The sequence below is a fragment of the Lutra lutra genome, chromosome 2 (genome assembly GCF_902655055.1).
Source record: "Lutra lutra chromosome 2, mLutLut1.2, whole genome shotgun sequence".
Classification (NCBI taxonomy): Eukaryota; Metazoa; Chordata; class Mammalia; order Carnivora; family Mustelidae; genus Lutra; species Lutra lutra.
Window position 1 is genome coordinate 185,174,779 of NC_062279.1, and position 17,800 is coordinate 185,192,578.

Genomic DNA, 17,800 nt, shown 5'->3' on the forward strand with positions numbered 1-17,800 from the left:
GCGAGGCCTCGGATACTGAGGGTTTTCCAGTGGATAAGGACTTACTGCTGCAAAAGATGTCTCTGTTTGCATGTGGAGAACTGAAGGGTAGAGAACAGGGGGTTTGGGCGAGAGCCACAGGAAACGGGGGACCTCAGAGCCGGCGGACTGGCCCTGCACTGGAGCTGGGAGACAGAAAGCTCACTCCAGGGAGGGATGCGCCCTCCTCACTCCTGCCCGAGGTTCCCTTCCCCTTGCAAATGGTATTTGATGAAAGCAATTGTACTGATTCCTTCTGTGTGGGCTGGGCTCTGTTCTGGTCCCACGTGCTGACTTCAGGAATCATGACGCTTACTCCATCCTGGAGGAACCAGCCTCCCTCCCTGCCCTGCTTCCCCATTGGCCCCTGAGCCTTTGGGCAAGCCTACCGCTGACTGTGCTGAATAAAACCGAGGGGATGACGCCACATTTCACCTGTGTTAATGATTCTGATTGCTGGCAGGTCGGATCCTGGGATCTGGTGCGTTTGGGAAAGTGGTTGAAGGAACCGCCTATGGGTTAAGCCGGTCCCAGCCTGTCATGAAAGTAGCCGTGAAGATGCTGAAACGTAAGTGCCCTTTCCTGGGATTATTATTTATTTATTTTTTTAAATCAAGGTCAGTCCAGTGAATGGCTCAAAATCACAGCCAGTGTGTGCCACATTAAGGACCAGTTATTGTTTTTTTTTTTTTTTTTTTCCGATTCTAGGTTTTCTGTGTCTTTAAGCTCTTTTCTCTTCTGGGTCATTTAGATTATTCTCGTTGCCTATATGTTGGAAAATCAGGAGTTGTCATTTTTGGTGACTTCTTTTTACCTTGAAGACTAGGTATTATTAGAGTCTAGACCAAGTTACTCTGTGTTTCTCTTTTAGACTCTCGGTAAATAAAATGCTATCTGTTCGTGGGGTTGGCCATGGTACTGGGTTTTTCTGAGAGGTAAATGGCTTGAAATGATGGGAGATTGATTTTTCAACAGCCACAGCCAGATCCAGTGAGAAGCAAGCTCTCATGTCGGAACTGAAGATAATGACTCACCTGGGGCCGCATTTAAACATTGTGAACTTGCTGGGAGCCTGTACCAAGTCAGGTAGGCTTCCTGACCTGGGAGGGAGGATGTAAGTCCTTACTGTCTACCTCCAAACATGCCAGCAAATACAAGTCCCCTGAACGGAGTTGCCTGACTTCCACTGAATCATTGGAAGCTCCTCATTTTTGAGAATCATCTTGTGTTGGGGCAAACATAGCATTTCACGGCATTTCTGTTCTTCATTTTCATGCCTATTGCTTAACTGCTTTTGGTTCCACAGGCCCTATTTACATCATCACCGAATACTGCTTCTATGGGGATTTGGTCAACTATTTGCATAAGAACAGGGATAGCTTCCTGAGCCGCCACCCAGAGAAGCCGAAGAAGGAGTTGGACATTTTCGGATTGAACCCTGCGGATGACAGCACACGGAGGTGGGTGCAGAGTTATGCGTTGCTGACAGTCACAAGTCTCACTCATGGCTGGAGACAACCCGTGTCCCCATAGAATCCGTGTCTGCAGACCCAGCAAGACTTAGAGCCCCACTGCCCTGCCCATTACCCCCTGATGCAGCTGGGACATCCCTGCCTGCAGGTGTTTGGGACTGGGTATCATGCGGGGAGACCTTGCTGAGAGGTTTGAATGGAGGCAAGAGTTGGAATCATTGGAATCATTCTGGGAGCTATTTGGCTGTTAAGGTGCGGTCCACTTCAGGCCTGTAAGATGTGGCTCCGGCCAGGGAGGCTGCCTGCTGGTATCTTGTGAGAAACTGCCCGAGGACCCCCAAGTTTCGGGATTCTGCCCCTTACTGAGCCTGGGCCTAGAGGTCAAGCCAGTGGTAGTAATCCCACCTGCAGGAACATACAAGGAGCTGTCAAGTTGTGTGTGGATTTCCAGTTCCGTAAGATGAGAAAGCGCAAGTTCGCTTTATACTGAGTTACTCAATGGACCCCAAATTGGCACTGAATTTATTGAGGGGCAGGAAACATCTGCCCAAGCCCTGGGGTTGTATGGCCTGGGTTTGTGGTGGGTGAGTTGGAAAATGGAGCAAGAATAAAGACCAGCACACTGAATGGAGATGACCCAAGTGTTTGTGTGATTACTGTTCATGCTCGTCTCACCCCCTGGACTGCCCCACGTGGGAGGTGCATGTTGGTTTTGCTTTAGCTTGCTGCCACACTCCCCAGCTCTGGCCCCCGAGCTGCCCCCTTACCTACTGCACTGCCTTGGTTACCGTCAGCCCTTGGTCATCCGCTGAAGGTCAAATGACCACTCCTGGGGGGGGGGCAGGACACTGAACAAGGTTTCTTCTTCTGTTGTTACAGTTACGTTATTTTATCTTTTGAAAACAACGGAGACTACATGGACATGAAGCAGGCTGACACCACACAGTACGTCCCCATGCTGGAGAGGAAGGAGGTTTCTAAGTACTCGGACATCCAGAGATCACTGTATGATCGCCCAGCCTCATACAAGAAGAAATCTGTGTTAGGTAAATGGTCACTGTGCACTCTTGGGTCTGCCGGTGGTTTAATACGATCCAGATTTCCCCTGCTCTCCACAAGCTGGGTTTCTGCCACTTTGCTTTTATGAAAGACCTGCACTGGTACGTGTTCTCACATGCTGAAGTTCGGAAAGGATTTTGGGTTTCATAAAATAGTAATTGCTTCTTCGCTCATAGGAGTGCTCTATTTTCAGATAGCCGTGGAAACCTGCACTTAAAATACTCAGAGGAAGGGGTGCCAGCGTGGCTTAGTCGGTTAAGCCTCTGATTCTTGATCTCAGCCCTGGTCTTGATCTCAGGGCTGTGAGTTCAAGCCCTGTGTTGGGCTCCAGGCTGGGTGTGGAGTCTGCTTAAAAAAACAAAAACAAAAACAAAAAAACCCCAAAATTCCTAAAAACAAAAAACAAAACCTCAGAGGAAGGTGAGCAGGCAAGGTGAGCGGAACTGCCATCCTGTGGTCCCTGTGTGTCTGTGGGAGGGACGGGTCTGTGATGTGCTTTCAGAAGCTCATGGCCTGTGACTTGAAAAGAAAAGAAAGAATAAACAATTAATGCAATATATTTTCACACTTTAAACATAATCCTCTTAAAGAATGGTTTATCCTGATATAATTAGCTTTTTTTGTGTGTGTGTTAATGTGTCTTTTTTTTTTTTCCTTAATGAAAGTATGGTGATCACTGAATCCACCCGCCCCCACCCCCTGCCCCTATTGGCAAAATTGAAAGCTAGCTATCCTCTATTGGTTCCTAATAACTATTTTTAAAATTTCAAGTTCTCTAAGTCTCTAGTACCTAGGAGTTAGTAGCCCTTGCTTTGAGCTGTGTTAATATCCACTTTGTGGTAGACACTGGAAAGTAGACAATTGGAGGTTTTGTATTTTTCTGCGGAGAATGTTGGGTATTTCTATTGTTGTTTGAAGGAAGGTCTGTCTCGTCTTTCAAAACAGATGAACATGTGGCAGGATTGCATTGATTTATAAACTCCAGGGAGTCTAGCCGATGCCCATAGCAGATGGACCACCCCATTTGTGCGGGGGGGTGGGGGGCGGGGGGGCGGGGCATAGGCCCCTCCAGGTTCCTGTCTAATCCCAGGCTTGGAGCTGGGAGGACGCTACTATTGGGTCTGCTGTTGACGTATCTCGTGATTCACTGTTACTGGCCTGAGCCCTCCCATTAGTCAGTGCACAAAAGTGTTGAGCTGCCATGGAAATTATTTTGAAAATCATCGATATGCTCTGAATGCTTGTAGGGTTCTTAAGTGAAAGGTACAATCTGTTAAAAAAGAATGTGCTTGTTTTGCAAAGCTCGGTACGCATGAGTATTTTCCATTGCTGCGGTTCCAAGTTCCACTCCCTTGTTTTTGCCAAGTGGGTACACTTCCAAGCCCTTTTAAAAGATGAGCCAATGGGAGTTATCGGAACTAGTGCTTCCTCTCCCCTCCCGTGTTGTTAAAAATAGTTTACATTGCTTCCCAGGCTGGACCTGGCTCCAGATGTCAGGGGAACCTGATTCATACTCAGCCCGGGCCCCGCTGGCAGGCAGACCTCTGCGTGCTGGCCGCCTCCTAGCTGGCTGGAAAAACATGAATGGCTACAGCTACACTTCACTCGCCTGAAAATTTTTAAAAAGAAATGAGAACGGCTGGCCTAGATTACCTCCTTCCTCGAAAACCCTGGTACTCCTCCAGATGGGACTGACTGGGGCAAGTGGACAAGTTATAAAAGGAACTAAAGGCAGAATCCTTGGGACTGACCTTTGAAGACTGTTACTCTGGTCTGACTGGGGCTGGATTTTATTCAGGAAATGAGCCAAATGCTGTGAAGGTGGCTTTAAAAAGAGGGAAAAAAAAAGGGGAGGGGGCTCCTAGAAACTACTTTTTCAAAGGACCCTCATGTATATTCATCATAGAAGATTTTGCAAGTGTGTGTGTGTGTGTGTGTGTGTGTGAGAGAGAGAGAGAGAGAGAGAGAGGTGGCTGAGGTAACTTGCTAACTAAGGCTGAAAAAAATTTGGGACCGCAAACAACAAGATGTGTGAGAACCCACTAGACTGGTCCTTATGGATACATGTGTATGTAAACCAGAGAGAGATTTCTGCAGGTAGATTTCTTTTTAATGGTAGAACCTTGGCGTGTCTTGCATACCCACCCATGAGGTCCAGAAACACTATAGGAAAGAAAAAATCTTAGATCTGTTCTCTGGACAAGCCTTCGAACACTGACAAGTGGCCCAGCCCCATGGGAGCGTCCTGGTGGGAGATGTTTCATGCTGCCCTCTAAGGCCAACTCCCTTCACTCCTTTTCTGCAGACTCAGAAGTCAAAAATCTCCTTTCGGACGACAACTCAGAAGGCCTTACTTTGTTGGATTTGTTGAGCTTTACCTATCAAGTTGCACGAGGAATGGAATTTTTGGCTTCAAAAAATGTGAGTGTGTTCGTGGAACAGAGTTCTCTGTAGATCTCCAAGAAGCTGGTGGCAATGGCTGCTTCTCTCTTCCTTTTTCCTGAAGCATAGTGGGGAGTCTGGTATCATCAGGTATCTACCCTGTTCTAGAGAACTTTCTCCGTCTTGGGATTGGCTGGGAGGAGAGCCTGGAGGAGGTGACCTCTCTGTGCTGGGACACCCTCTGTGAAGTGTGCCACGCAGCTCCTGGCACCACTGTAGGCGGCCAGTCACATAGGGCTGACGTTGTCTAGGGACAGATGGACAGACTGTTGTTTTTCCCTTCCCATGCAGTGTGTCCACCGGGACCTGGCTGCTCGAAATGTCCTCCTGGCGCAAGGGAAAATCGTGAAGATCTGTGACTTTGGTCTGGCCAGAGACATCATGCATGATTCCAACTACGTGTCGAAAGGCAGCGTACGTGCTCCCTCCACTCACTGGGCATGCTCGTCTTTCTTCACTCAGTCTCTAGAACTAGATGTCGCTTCTGGCCACTCAGGGTCTGCATTTTTAACATGGAGTCCATGAAACCCAGGAACGGGCTCCAGGGAATCAGCATGCACAGCGTAGGCTCTGTAGCCAGATGGCCTGGGCGCGACTACTGGCTTAGCACTTAGTAGCCTGGAGATTGGGGACAAGTTTCTTGCCTGTTCTGTACCCTGGTTTCCCCTGTCAGTAGCAGTGACCTGATAATACCTGTCTCCTGGATTGCCGTGGTGATTCAGTGACTTAAATGTCAGATGCTTAGAACTGAGCCTGGTACACAACGAGCACTTAGCAAGTGTTAGCTACTACTCCTACATGCCCGTGTACATGCATTCATTTCCAGAGAGAGCAGCTCTGACTTCTGTCAGATCTGCAGATGGCATTTAAGGCTCCTATGCTTTGGGTGAACATTCAGGGTTAATACTTTTGGGTGCTTTCCGTTGGGAGGACATGAGAGGTGACATCAACCATCTGTCCTTTATTAGATATTTATTGAGCACCTACTAGATGCCAGGCTCAGAAGAGTGTGGGGAGCGGAGTGCCGAACAAGAAACAAAGATTTCCTGGGCAAGGTTGTTAGTGCAAGTTATTATTAGTCCAAAGAGAAGCCCTATTATTTCTGCTGCTGTGGGTCATCAGCGGGGACACTGGGTTTAACTTCCTCCCTCTCCCCATGCAGACCTTCCTCCCCGTGAAGTGGATGGCCCCCGAGAGCATCTTCGACAATCTCTACACCACGCTGAGTGACGTCTGGTCTTACGGCATTCTGCTCTGGGAGATCTTTTCCCTTGGTACGGGCCTGACCTCTCCGCTCATTTGGGTGGTTTTGCAACAGCACTGGAAGGGAAACGCTGGTGCTCGCTTCGGCAGCACATATACTAAAATTGGAAGGGAAACACTGGTTTCCGAGCTCCAGGGTGTAAACGATGCTAAGATGCCTGCTGTGAGTCAAGGGTGCGGCCGCTGCTTTGAATGACGAATTGCACGGTTGCGGTGGCTGGTGTACACCCATGCGGACTGAGCCGGGAGTCTTGGGGGACTGCACCTTCACCCCTGGGCTGTGCCAGAGTGACTTTCTCCCACTGGAAGTGTTCTTAGAACACCCACTCCCCAGCTGCTTTTTCAAGTGGGACTGTGGGTTAAGTAGGTTCACTGGCAGACAGTCGCCTCTGTGGCTTCATGGTGATCAAGGCTCAGGTGAAAAGGAGTATGCTGAGGGCATGGGAGTGACTAGCCTTCCTGGTCATCGCTCTGGGAGAGGAGAGGGACCATCTGGTCATTGAGTGAGTCGGTCACCAGGTCCCAAATAATACAGGTACCCCGCACTGCCAGGCGAGGGCCCTGAGGGAGGAGGGAGGAGGGATTTGTGACACTGACCTTAGCTCCTTCGGAGAGGCAAGACCTCCACGTGGCAATAAACAGTTTCAACTTGTAATGGGAAGAAAGAAGGGAGCCCTGCGGTAGTTTTGGGAGGCTTTAGAGAGGAAGCTAAGCTTGATCTGAACTTGGCCATACACAGTAAATAAAACGTTTCCTGAACTGTAGGAAAGGAATTCCTCCCTTCTTCGTCTCCTTTTTCGATCCCTGTTCTCCCTGCTTGGATGTCACTGTGGGTCATCCCAGTGGGTGGCTTCATGGAGTCTTACAGTCTATTAAAAGCAGAGTATTATCTAGATATTTTAAGCCCCAGCTTTGACTTTGGCTCTAGTTACTTGAATATTTTGGTGAAAATAATTTTTCCTTCCATGGTTCTGAATTTTCTCTTGATTCTCTATTTTGCTTTGTGTATGTAGACCCAGGAGTCAGATACATTGAGAAACACGTTTGTGCTCTTTCTAAAGATGTAGAATTTGTGCCTCGGGTGTCTGGACTTGACCAATGTTCAGTCCTAGTTACGTTCAAGATTGGCAGAAGCCTGTGAAGTCAAAGAGACGATCACACTTAATTTCCTTGAAAGAACCAGAACTTCAAGTGGGGATCCCCAGGCGTTCTCTGTAGGTTCTGTGTCACCCTGGGAGTTTCAGCAGTGTCCCATGCGCTGGCTAACCCCGGTGGTTTCCCTCGGTTTTCAGGCGGCACACCGTACCCCGGCATGATGGTGGATTCGACTTTCTACAATAAGATAAAGAGCGGGTACCGGATGGCCAAGCCGGACCATGCCACCAGTGAAGTGTGAGCCCCGTCCCTAGCTTGGGGGCCTTGTGTTCATGCCCGGGGGGTGGGGGCGGTCTGTGGGTGGCAGGGGTGCCCTGACACTGCTCCGCAGGCCCACTCTGGTTGTGTGCTCCCGCAGCTACGAGATCATGGTGAAGTGCTGGCACAGTGAGCCAGAGAAGAGACCCTCCTTCTACCACCTGAGTGAGATTGTGGAGAATCTGCTGCCTGGACAGTACAAGAAGGTTGGTCTGGGCCCCTTCAAGTTGGGTGGAAAGGAACTGGCAAAGGGAAGATGGCAGTAGCTGGTGGTTCTGTGGCAAGCAGCACTGCTTAGCACTGTTTTGTTTTTATTTTATTTTTATTTTTTTTATTTTCAAAAGATTTTATGTGTATATTTTTAAAAATTTTAATATTTGTTCAGTGTTCCAGGATTCATTGTTAATGCACCATACCCAGTGCTCCATGCAACACGTGCTCTCCTTAATACCTATCACCAGGCTCACCCCACCCCCCGTGCCCCTCCCTTCCCAAACCCTCAGTTTGTTTTCAGCACTGTTTTAAATATTTTATTTATTTATTTGACAGACAGGGATCACAAGTAGGCAGAGAGGCAGGCAGAGAGAGAGAGGAGGAAGCAGGCTCCCCGCGGAGCAGAGAGCCCTATGCGGGACTCGATCCCAAGACCCTGAGATAATGACCTGAGCCGAAGGCAGAGGCTTAACCCACTGAGCCACCCAGGCGCCTTTCAGCACTGTTTTAAAGGGATATTTTCAGAGGAGGAAAAAGATTGTTTGATCCGGTGGCCTGGCTTATCCTGGAGTGCTCCCCAGTCCCCTAGTAGCAGTGATGTCTGAAAACCCTCCCCTTTCTGCAGGGCTCCCCTTTCATCTTAAGTGTGCAACACCTGTAAGCACTGTATTCTCCAGATGCTACCGTGCAGTCAGAAGTCTCGGGGCATCTACAGCCATTCTGTCGCTCATTTGAATGCACTTAAATCCATGTGAAATTGGCTTTTACCAGCTGACTAGAAGGAACAACCTCAGCTGTTATCTGGGGCTCCAGCTGTTTTTTTTTGTGTGTGTGCAATAGGAAGCATTGTTCAGAGGAACAAATGTAATTTCATGGAACCAAGCAGGATATGTTAATGAATGGAACAACTTTCTGCTGAGACGCTGGGAGGGAACCACAGACGCAGTTGCATTATAAACTGCATTTCTGCGAGTCAGATGAGTCACTCTGTGTAGTTTTTGTATTTGTTGTTGCTCCTCAAAGAGGAGCCATGTTAGGAGGTTGCGTGCTGAACTGAGAGTTAAATACTTTTGTCTTTTGATTATTTCATTGCCCATTACAACTCCTAGAAGTGAGGCAGTGAGGAGGCAGAAGGAAATTAAGATAGGTCCGTCAAAGGAGTTCTGTCTGGGGTACATGTTGGTGGGAAGAGACTAGAACTGTTGCTGAAAATGGGGTCTTTTTCAATCAAAGGTCTGTGAGTTTGGAATTAGATATCTTTCTCCAGTATTTAGGGATCAGGAAGTTTCCAGGGATGGTGCTCCCCGTGGAAGTCCTTGTCACCTCTTACTGGGATGCATCCAAGCCCTGGAGAGAGACTGTAATGAGAACCAGAAGGGTCCCTGCTAGTCTCAGAGAAGGGAGTGGGTGTGTGCGTGGGGGATGGTTGAGGGGGACAGTCCTAGCTACCGACTCAGAGAACGGGCTCATTGTATCTTAAGGTGATGAGAGATCTTTCCTGCAGGATGACCCTGTCATTGGTGGCCCTTTCTCCATGGCCCACACCCTCGGACGGGTGACATCAGACTCTTAGTTGTCTAAATCCTGTATCTTTGAGGGAGCTTGGAGACACACATGGTTAAATGGGAGTTAAGTTCTGAGTGTCCTTTCTGCAGTTCGGTCCGTGGCACGTGGCTAACCGTGTGAAATGCATGTCCGCAGAGTTACGAGAAGATTCACCTGGACTTTCTGAAGAGCGACCACCCCGCCGTGGCGCGCATGCGCGTGGACGCGGACAACGCCTACATCGGCGTCACCTACAAAAACGAGGAGGACAAGCTGAAGGACTGGGACGGCAGCTTGGATGAGCAGAGGCTGAGTGCGGACAGCGGCTACATCATCCCCCTGCCCGACATTGACCCCGTCCCTGAGGAGGAGGACCTGGGCAAGAGGAACAGACACAGGTAGGGCTTCTGGGAGCCACCCGCCCCGCTCCCCAGAGCACCTGCTGGTGAGGCTCGCCCCCTGCTGCAGAGGCCCCAGGCTCGGCTTTTGTAAAGACCTCCTAGACAATCCTAATGCGGCCCTATGGGGCTGGGCGAGGTGAGAGTGGGTAGGGGGAGAGTCTCTGACCCGAGTCCCCAGGTAGTTTGATCAGTCACTGCAGCCCTGATTCTCGAGATACTCGAAGCCTCCGCTGTTTCCGGCATGGGTCCTGGGACTGGGGAGAGAGCCGAGAGAGGCTAGACTGGGCTGTTCCATACTGATAGTTCCAGTGGATCTTAACCCCAGCTGTGCGTGGGGAGACTTGAAAACTGATCTGCATACCTCACCCAGACCAGCAGGTTAGAATCTCTGGGAACCCGGCCCAGGCACCTGCTGGCTGATTTATTCTTTCTTTTTAACTTGGTTACCATGGAAGATTTCTGACCTGCCCCATTCAAGGCGACTAGTGAACTGTCAGTTCTCTCGCTCAGCTTGAGCATCTATGACCTCATGGCCAGACTGACAAAGAGCTGTTTCTCCTCTTCCTGGATTGTCTTGAAGGAAATCCCAGACATCCTATCATTTCCTCCATAAATACTCCCATTATGGTGCCTCTAAAAGATACAGGCTTTATTTTAAAAAAACAGCTGGAGTTACTAAGTTATCAAAAAGAACTGCAGTATCATTATCTTGCTCTCCCACCCATTGACAATAAATTGTTAAGAGGATCACATGTGTTCAAATTTCCCTGATTCTCTCATAAATACGGTTTTGCATTTGTTTTGTTCTGAGAACCAAACAAGAGTGACACATGGCATTTAGTTGCTATGTTTCTGTATGTTTGTCCTGCCCGTTTTTACCACCTTGCATGGTATTTGTGAAGAAACTGGAGCATCTGTCTGTAATGTTCCCACGTTCTGAATGTCGCGGAGTGCATCCTGTAGTGTCTCTTACCACGTGCTTTGTCTCTTGTATTTTCTGTCAACTGGTAGTCTAGAGCCTTGATGTGGCTCAGGTTAGAGTTTGGGCAAGCATGCTTCAAAGCTGGTGGTGTGTACGGCCATTGGGAACTACGTACTGTCCAGCTGTCTCCCCTTCTGTGACATTAATGGCCACCAGTGATCATCACCTGGATCCACTGATTAATGAACAAGGTGATGCTAACACCCAGCTAGGACTAAAGCCATTAGTTTACAGAGTCCCAAATAGGGAACCGCGTCCCAGTTCCTCATGGTCTTTGCGTAGCCCTTGAACAGAGGCAGGAGAAAATGATCATAGTGGTCCTGGGTTCCAGGTCCAAGTTTCGTATGAATCTCTCTCTCCCTTTTTTTCCCCCCTCTTCATTCAGGAGACTCCTATCCCTTTTTCCTCTGTCATTTGGTTTGCTACGTACAGTTACTTAGGCAGAAGCACATGGCATCATTAGTTTGGAGCCTTGTGATTTTAGCATCCTTTGCTATTGGTATGAGTCAGGTAATTTAAGAAGTATAGTTGGGTTCTTTTGTTTTCAAAATGTGCTATGAGAATAGGAGAGTTTGGGCAGAGTGCCCTGATTTACCTTCGCTGAGGACAAAGCTCATATTCTTCTATTCGTTCATATTCTTATAGCAAAGTGTTTCCCTGAGCTTTGGGTTATCTGTGGTAGCACTTGACCCCGGATCTGCCATCCATTTTGGTTATTTTGTCTGTCGGGGACTCTGAATAATATTTCAGTTATAAAAAGGTCTTGCTTCTAAGTTGAGTTAGGAAATTGTATTGATAAGTAACATAGGTAAATTGCCCAGAACTTTTCTGAGGGTACACAAGACTGCACTGCAGAATTTGACATCTATTACATGGAGAGACTAATTTTAGCTGATAGCTAGTTGTCATCCTAGATAATCAGAACTTTGGCAAGGGTGGTAATGTTTGATTTTCGAATTGTAAAAAGTATGTCCCAACACCCCAGGTCAGGTGAAACTGTGGCTCTGACAGGTGGGCTGAGCACAGGGAGCGTCTTGGTCAGCTTAGACTATCATAGATTTGGGGGTTTAAACAATAGAAATCTGTTTTCTCACGGTTCTGGAGGCTGGAAGTCCAAGATCAAGGTGTTGGCAGGTTTGTTTTTTTCTGAAGCCTCTCTCCTTGGCTTGCAGATGGCCGTTGTCTTAATGTGTCCTCACGTGGTCTTTTTCTGTGTGTGCTTTGCCTGTGTCTCTTCCTCTTACAAGGACCCCACCCCATTTGGGTGAGGGCTCCACTTTAATGACCTCATTTAACCTTAATTACCTCCTAAGAAGCCTTATCTCCAAATAAAATCACAATGGGGATTAGGGCTTCAACATGTAAATTTGGGGGACGGAGTATACAGTTCCGAGGGTCATGGGGGTAGGGATGCTAGAGTTGGGATGTTCTGGGTCTAGGAAGGCTTAGTGGTCCTGTGGAATCCCCTCCTTGGGCTCAGGAGGCTTGGCCTTGGGAGGGGAGTGGGCATGAGAAAGACTGGGCCTTGCTTGCTGTAGAGGGTATTGGGGTGCTCCGTCAGTAAGAAAGGAATCAGAAATAAGCCCAGTCATCAGATCTAGGTCCGCCACAAAGCCTGGCACGCAGCCAGGATGATCTGGGGCTGAGTCTCCCTGAAGTTAGGTTCCTCCATGGCCACCCCTGCCTTCTGTCTGTGAGATGCAGCGGCAGAGAGGAGCGGGCTAAGCCCAGGAGCGTCAGTGCACGGTGGGGTGACTCCACTGCGGGACTCAGCTATCGAGTCCCCCCTGGAGGGGCCATTAGTCTGAATCACAGTGTCCAAAGAAGTCTCATAAAGGCAGGTCCTCATTGGGTTGGGGTCCATATCCAAAGGTTGACTCAGGCCTCCAGCTACTGGTGGGGGCTCCAGGAAGCAGATCTGTCTGGCCTCCCAGGGAGAAGGGTTGTCAGGACGATGGGATTATCAAGACCAGCCCCAATGGACTGGGGTTCAGCGGGAGGCTCCCGGACCAGGGTATCAGTTGGGGGTGGAGTGGCGTACAAATGCAGAACAGAGACAGAGGAAGGGCCCAGTCTGTGGGGTTGTGAAAGGAAACCTCAGTTTGGGGACCCCGCAGGCTCTAAGAGCTCTCTGGGCTGCAGTGGCCTTGGGGTGGAGGGCAGCAGACTGTTTTCCCATGGGCTCCTACCGGCCAGGCTCAGTTCTCTGTTTGGAAACGGGACTGACCTGGAGAGGAGGGGAGCGAGGCAGAGTTGTCAAGCCTGGTCCTCATGGAAGAAAACAGCTGGCAGGGTTGAGAGCCACTGCAAGGGTGTGTGTGTGTGCGCGCGTGCGCACGCCTCCCTCCCTGCTCTAGCTGGCCAGTCCATAGTGAGGCTTACGTCATGTGTCCAGCATGCTGCTGGAGCCTTGCGGGGAGAGCGGATGGGCCTGCCTGTCAGCACATACCCTGTCGGGGGCCGGGGGGGGGCAAAAAGACATGTAGATCTGTTGCAATCCCAGGCAAGAGAATGATAAGGCAGTAGGGGTTCAGAGACAGGAGACAGACAGGGAACCATGACAGGCTAGAGACTAGGGAGAATTATTTTTCGAAAACTCTTCGTGACCAATTGTAAATGTCCAGAAAAATTGAGAGATTACATCTTTTGCTCAGCTTTAGTAGTTGTTAACATTTGGTTTCTCTAAGTATATAATGTATACTTATGCCTATTGTATGTATATATCTAATATATACTACGTATCACATGTGATGTATATGTACCACAGAGACATATATACCTATACTTTTTCTTTTTTTGCTAAAGCATTAGAAACTCCAGCAAACACCTCCCTGAGAATAAGGATACTCTCAGGGTGCCTGGGTGGCTCATTGGGTTAAGCGTGTGCCTTCAGCTCAGGTTATGATCCCAGGGTCCTGGTTTCGAGCCCCATGTCGGGCTCCCTGCTCAGTGGGGAGCCTGCTTCTCCCTCTCTGCCTCTGTCCTACCCACCCCCACACTCATACCTACACGCACTCCATCAGATAGATAACTAAAATCTTAAAAAAAAAAATAAGGATATTCCTATAAAATCATAACCGCATGATCACATGTAAGAAAATTAACCATTTCCTGATATCTTCTTTTTTTTTTTTTAAGATTTTATTGATTTATTTGACAGACACAGAGAGGGAACACAGCAGGGGGTGGGGAGTGGGAGAAGGAGAAGCAGGTTTCCCTCTGAGCAGGGAGCTCAGTGCGAGGCTGGATCCCAGAACCCTGGGATCATGACCTGAGCCGAAGGCAGACACCTAATGACTGAGCCACCCAGGCACCCTCCATGATATCTTCTACTATTCAGGGCCTTTTCAGGTAGGAGTTCGAGTAACAACAGTAATAATAATAGCTAATATTTATTGAGACTTAGTATGTTCTAGGTACTTTCTCAGTGATTTATGGTTTTTACCTTCATTCACCCTGACAACAGGAATCTCATCAGGTACTGTTATCATCCCTTTCTGTAGGCCAGGGAACAACAAGCTCAGGGGGTTAAGTGACTGGTGGGACTCTGACAGCTGCTGCGTGGTGGACGATTCCAGACCTACAGCTTTCCAACTCTAGAACAGTCCTTTTCAGCCTCTCCTCTAGAGGGTAAAGTCCCCCCCTTCATGGGGACTTCCAGACTAGGGATGGGGGAAGTGGGAGGGTGTAAAGAGGAAAGGGAGGAAGGCATTCCCAGGGCATGGATTCAGATCCTGAGAACACTGTTTGGACACTGGGGAAATTTCAGGGACAGCAAGTGACTGGCCCGACTATAGTTTGCAGCTGATTTCTTCCCTCTGTCCTTTTCCTTCCCTCATTGTCTTCTGATCAGGCACTGCTTGCTTTCTTTTCCACTAGGACTGAGTAGGGAGCATAGAAATGGTCACAGCTTGTTAGCAGCTCTGCTGGAAGATTTGACAGGAGGAGGGCCAATGTGTGGAGAGGACCTGTGGATATCGGTTTTGCCCCGGGGCCCACTGTGGCGTGATGAGTAGCTGCCTGGCTTGGCAGTACAATCTTGCCAGATCAGATGGCCCGAGGTTGAAAGCCAAAAGATCGTGCAGGAAGAGTTCCTTTCCCTTTGGGGGACCACCCTAGCCACCCAACCCCAGTCTCATGGGTCTGCACGTGGGCTTAACCTTTCCGCCTCTCCCTCGTCCAGCTCGCAGACCTCTGAAGAGAGCGCTATCGAGACAGGTTCCAGCAGCTCTACTTTCATCAAGAGAGAGGACGAAACCATCGAGGACATCGACATGATGGACGACATTGGCATAGACTCCTCAGACCTGGTAGAGGACAGCTTCCTGTGACTGAGATTTCGGCGGGGACCTTCCACTCCTGGAGCCACTTTGGATCCCTTTAAGCAAACCACTTTATTGCAATGCAGAAGTTTGGGAGGAGGACTTGGATGAGGCGTCAAGAGAAGTTCCCAGCCGAGGGCCTCAGGGAGCCTGCTCACTATGGCTGAATGGGAGATTTAGAGATGGACTTCGTCGGCCTTGCCTCTTGGCCGTGATTCAGTAGCATCTCAGCAGCGTGTGAACTCTGGAGATGGATGGACAAGGAAGTGATAGGCCATGGAAGGTGAACTCCACTTTTCAAGGGCATTTGGTGAGATTCCAACAGACACAACAACTTTGATTGTGAGAAAACTCCAGCATTGTAATTATGTAAATAGGTCTAACGGAGGACGTGTTTAGGTTTATGTTAACTGTCTTCTCTGGACTTCTGAAGAGACCACTCGTCCCATCCATGTACTTCTGCTTGAAAACTGGTATCAGCTGCTGTTGAGCTCCTCTGTGAAGTACATGCAAAACCACTTTTGAACCTTAAAAGGTACAGGTACTATAGTAGTTCACTTTTTTTTTTTAAATGTTAAAGAGATAAAGAATAACAATTAACCAATCTTGTTTACTAGATTTGGGTCATTTAGAAGCCCACCAACTCATTTCATATAGTAATCTACGTTTATAATACTACTGTTATCAGTAATGCTAAATGTGTCATGTGTAACACGTTTTCCCTATAGAGAAAGCACAATTAAAAAATTCTTACTAAGTAGGCAACAAGTTTGACAGTTTTTGACATTTATATCAAATAACCGATGTTTCTCTAGAAAATATGGTAATAGCTTTAGTGGATTAAATTTAGTTGAACATAGAGAACAGAGTAAAAGTAGCATCTTCCAGGAAGTCAAGTGTTTTAAAGTGTGGACTGAATAGGTTCCCTAATCCATTGTGCTAAATACAATTAATCGCCCTCTGAAGTGATGGGATTTGAAAGAAACAAAACCCCTAAATCCGCAATGTTCTCAATATGAAGGCATAAGCCCATGCCTAACGTGACTTCTCATGTTATTACCCAGTGGAAAATACAATCATCAGCAAAAAAGACTGAATTTGCAGAGGCCATTTTCATGCCTGGTGACTCTGGTGCATCCCAGCGTCTATATTTTTTTAAAATTTTACAAACCCTAGAAGAGTCAGAAGGATGCCTTGACTATGGCTCTCTTTGGTTCATCTCCTTCCCCACAGAGAAATAGTTTGAAACTGGGAGAACACACAGGCGTATGTGTTAGCTTAGGTCCTTGGTTCCCAAATTTAATGGCAACCAGGATCACCAAATTCTAGGTCCCCACCCCAGAGCCTCTGAATTACCGAGTCTGGCCAGGAGCAGGAACCTGTATTTTTATAAATTCCTTGGCTGTTCTGATGAGCCAGGTTTGGGAAACACCTGCTTAGGTCCCCACCCCAGAGCCTCTGAATTACCGAGTCTGGCCAGGAGCAGGAACCTGTATTTTTATAAATTCCTTGGCTGTTCTGATGAGCCAGGTTTGGGAAACACCTGCTTAGGAAGTTGCCATGGGAAACAGATCATTTGAAATTTGGAACTGGGCTAGAAGTCAGCCATGCCAGAAGCCTACAGTTTAAATCCTTGGCTCTGGGTCAGTGACATTCAGTGCCCTCCATCCAGCAATTGCTTCCTTTCGTTTAACTTCCCAGTCTTAGCTGAGGCGAAGAGAGCCAAACCTTGGTTTGGCAGGTCTTCTAGGAGTAAAGACACTGCTTCCAGCTGCATGAGGCAACTGGACCTGCCCCCCCGTGGCATGCATGAAAATGACACAATTCAGTGTCCCAAGTCTCTGCGTAACCAGGTTGATATTTGGGTGAAAAAAAAAGATTTTTTAAGTTTTGCCAAAATTGTGGGGTGAGACGGCAGGATGATAGTCACATCCATCCAGACTGTCAGACTGATTGGTGTGGGTTCATTGGCATTCTTTGCAGTAGCGCTTAATTGCTGACACCGTGTGAAAAAAACCTGGGCTGTGATTAGTGCAATCACGGCGTGTGCTCCTGGCAGGTGATGGAAGACGCAGCAGCGGTAACAAACAAGGTCCTTGACTCCCCACGGGTGCAGTCTCAATGCAAGCTCCAACTTTTCTTCTCCCCCATTTTCATACTGAGTGTGAAGACTGAGCCAGATTGGCCAATTAAAAACAGAAAATCTGACTAGGTTCTGTAGAGCCAATTAGACTTGAAATACATTCGTGTTTCTAGAATCACAGCTCAAGCATTCTGTTGATCGCTCCCTGTCTGTTGTACAGCCTTCTTTTGACGGTACTTTGCATTTTGATGTTCCTTGGAGTTCTGCATGACATCATGAGACTGGATGAAAATTCTCAGATGAGTACGTTCCAGTCCTAATGAATACTCCCACCTGAGTTTGTGTGTGACTGCATTTTTTTTTTAATTTTTTACCGTGTTTTCGGTGTATTAAGATTTGTTTCCTTTTTGGCCTCCTGCAAAGTCCCCAGATGAAAATTGGCCAATCCTCCCTGCTTTCTATTTTTATGAAGACAATCAAAGCTGGCCTGAGAAACACAATTTGTGACTTTTTTAAATGGTCGATGATGTCCTTAAAATGTGGTCTGCCGATCTGTACAAATGGTCCTATTTTTGTGAAGAGGGACG

The 17,800-nt window shown here is 48.1% G+C and overlaps 1 protein-coding gene across 7 annotated transcripts in view; it reads left to right on the forward strand.

Moving 5' to 3' along the window:
* The window catches only part of PDGFRA (platelet derived growth factor receptor alpha), a 46,241-nt gene extending 28,669 nt beyond the window's left edge, over window positions 1–17,572 (forward strand). For 6 of the 7 annotated variants that reach the window (XM_047719281.1, XM_047719279.1, XM_047719275.1 and 3 more), the window contains 11 exons: window positions 482–586; window positions 994–1,104; window positions 1,325–1,478; window positions 2,370–2,536; window positions 4,855–4,970; window positions 5,283–5,405; window positions 6,154–6,265; window positions 7,547–7,646; window positions 7,768–7,873; window positions 9,582–9,823; window positions 14,992–17,572. In XM_047719281.1, coding sequence (XP_047575237.1) covers window positions 482–586; window positions 994–1,104; window positions 1,325–1,478; window positions 2,370–2,536; window positions 4,855–4,970; window positions 5,283–5,405; window positions 6,154–6,265; window positions 7,547–7,646; window positions 7,768–7,873; window positions 9,582–9,823; window positions 14,992–15,139 — 1,484 coding nt within the window. In that variant the 3' untranslated portion in view covers window positions 15,140–17,572. The remainder of the gene's footprint in view (window positions 1–481; window positions 587–993; window positions 1,105–1,324; window positions 1,479–2,369; window positions 2,537–4,854; window positions 4,971–5,282; window positions 5,406–6,153; window positions 6,266–7,546; window positions 7,647–7,767; window positions 7,874–9,581; window positions 9,824–14,991) is intronic. The other variant, XR_007125326.1, reaches the window with a different exon arrangement.
* The last annotated feature ends 228 nt before the right edge of the window (window positions 17,573–17,800 follow it).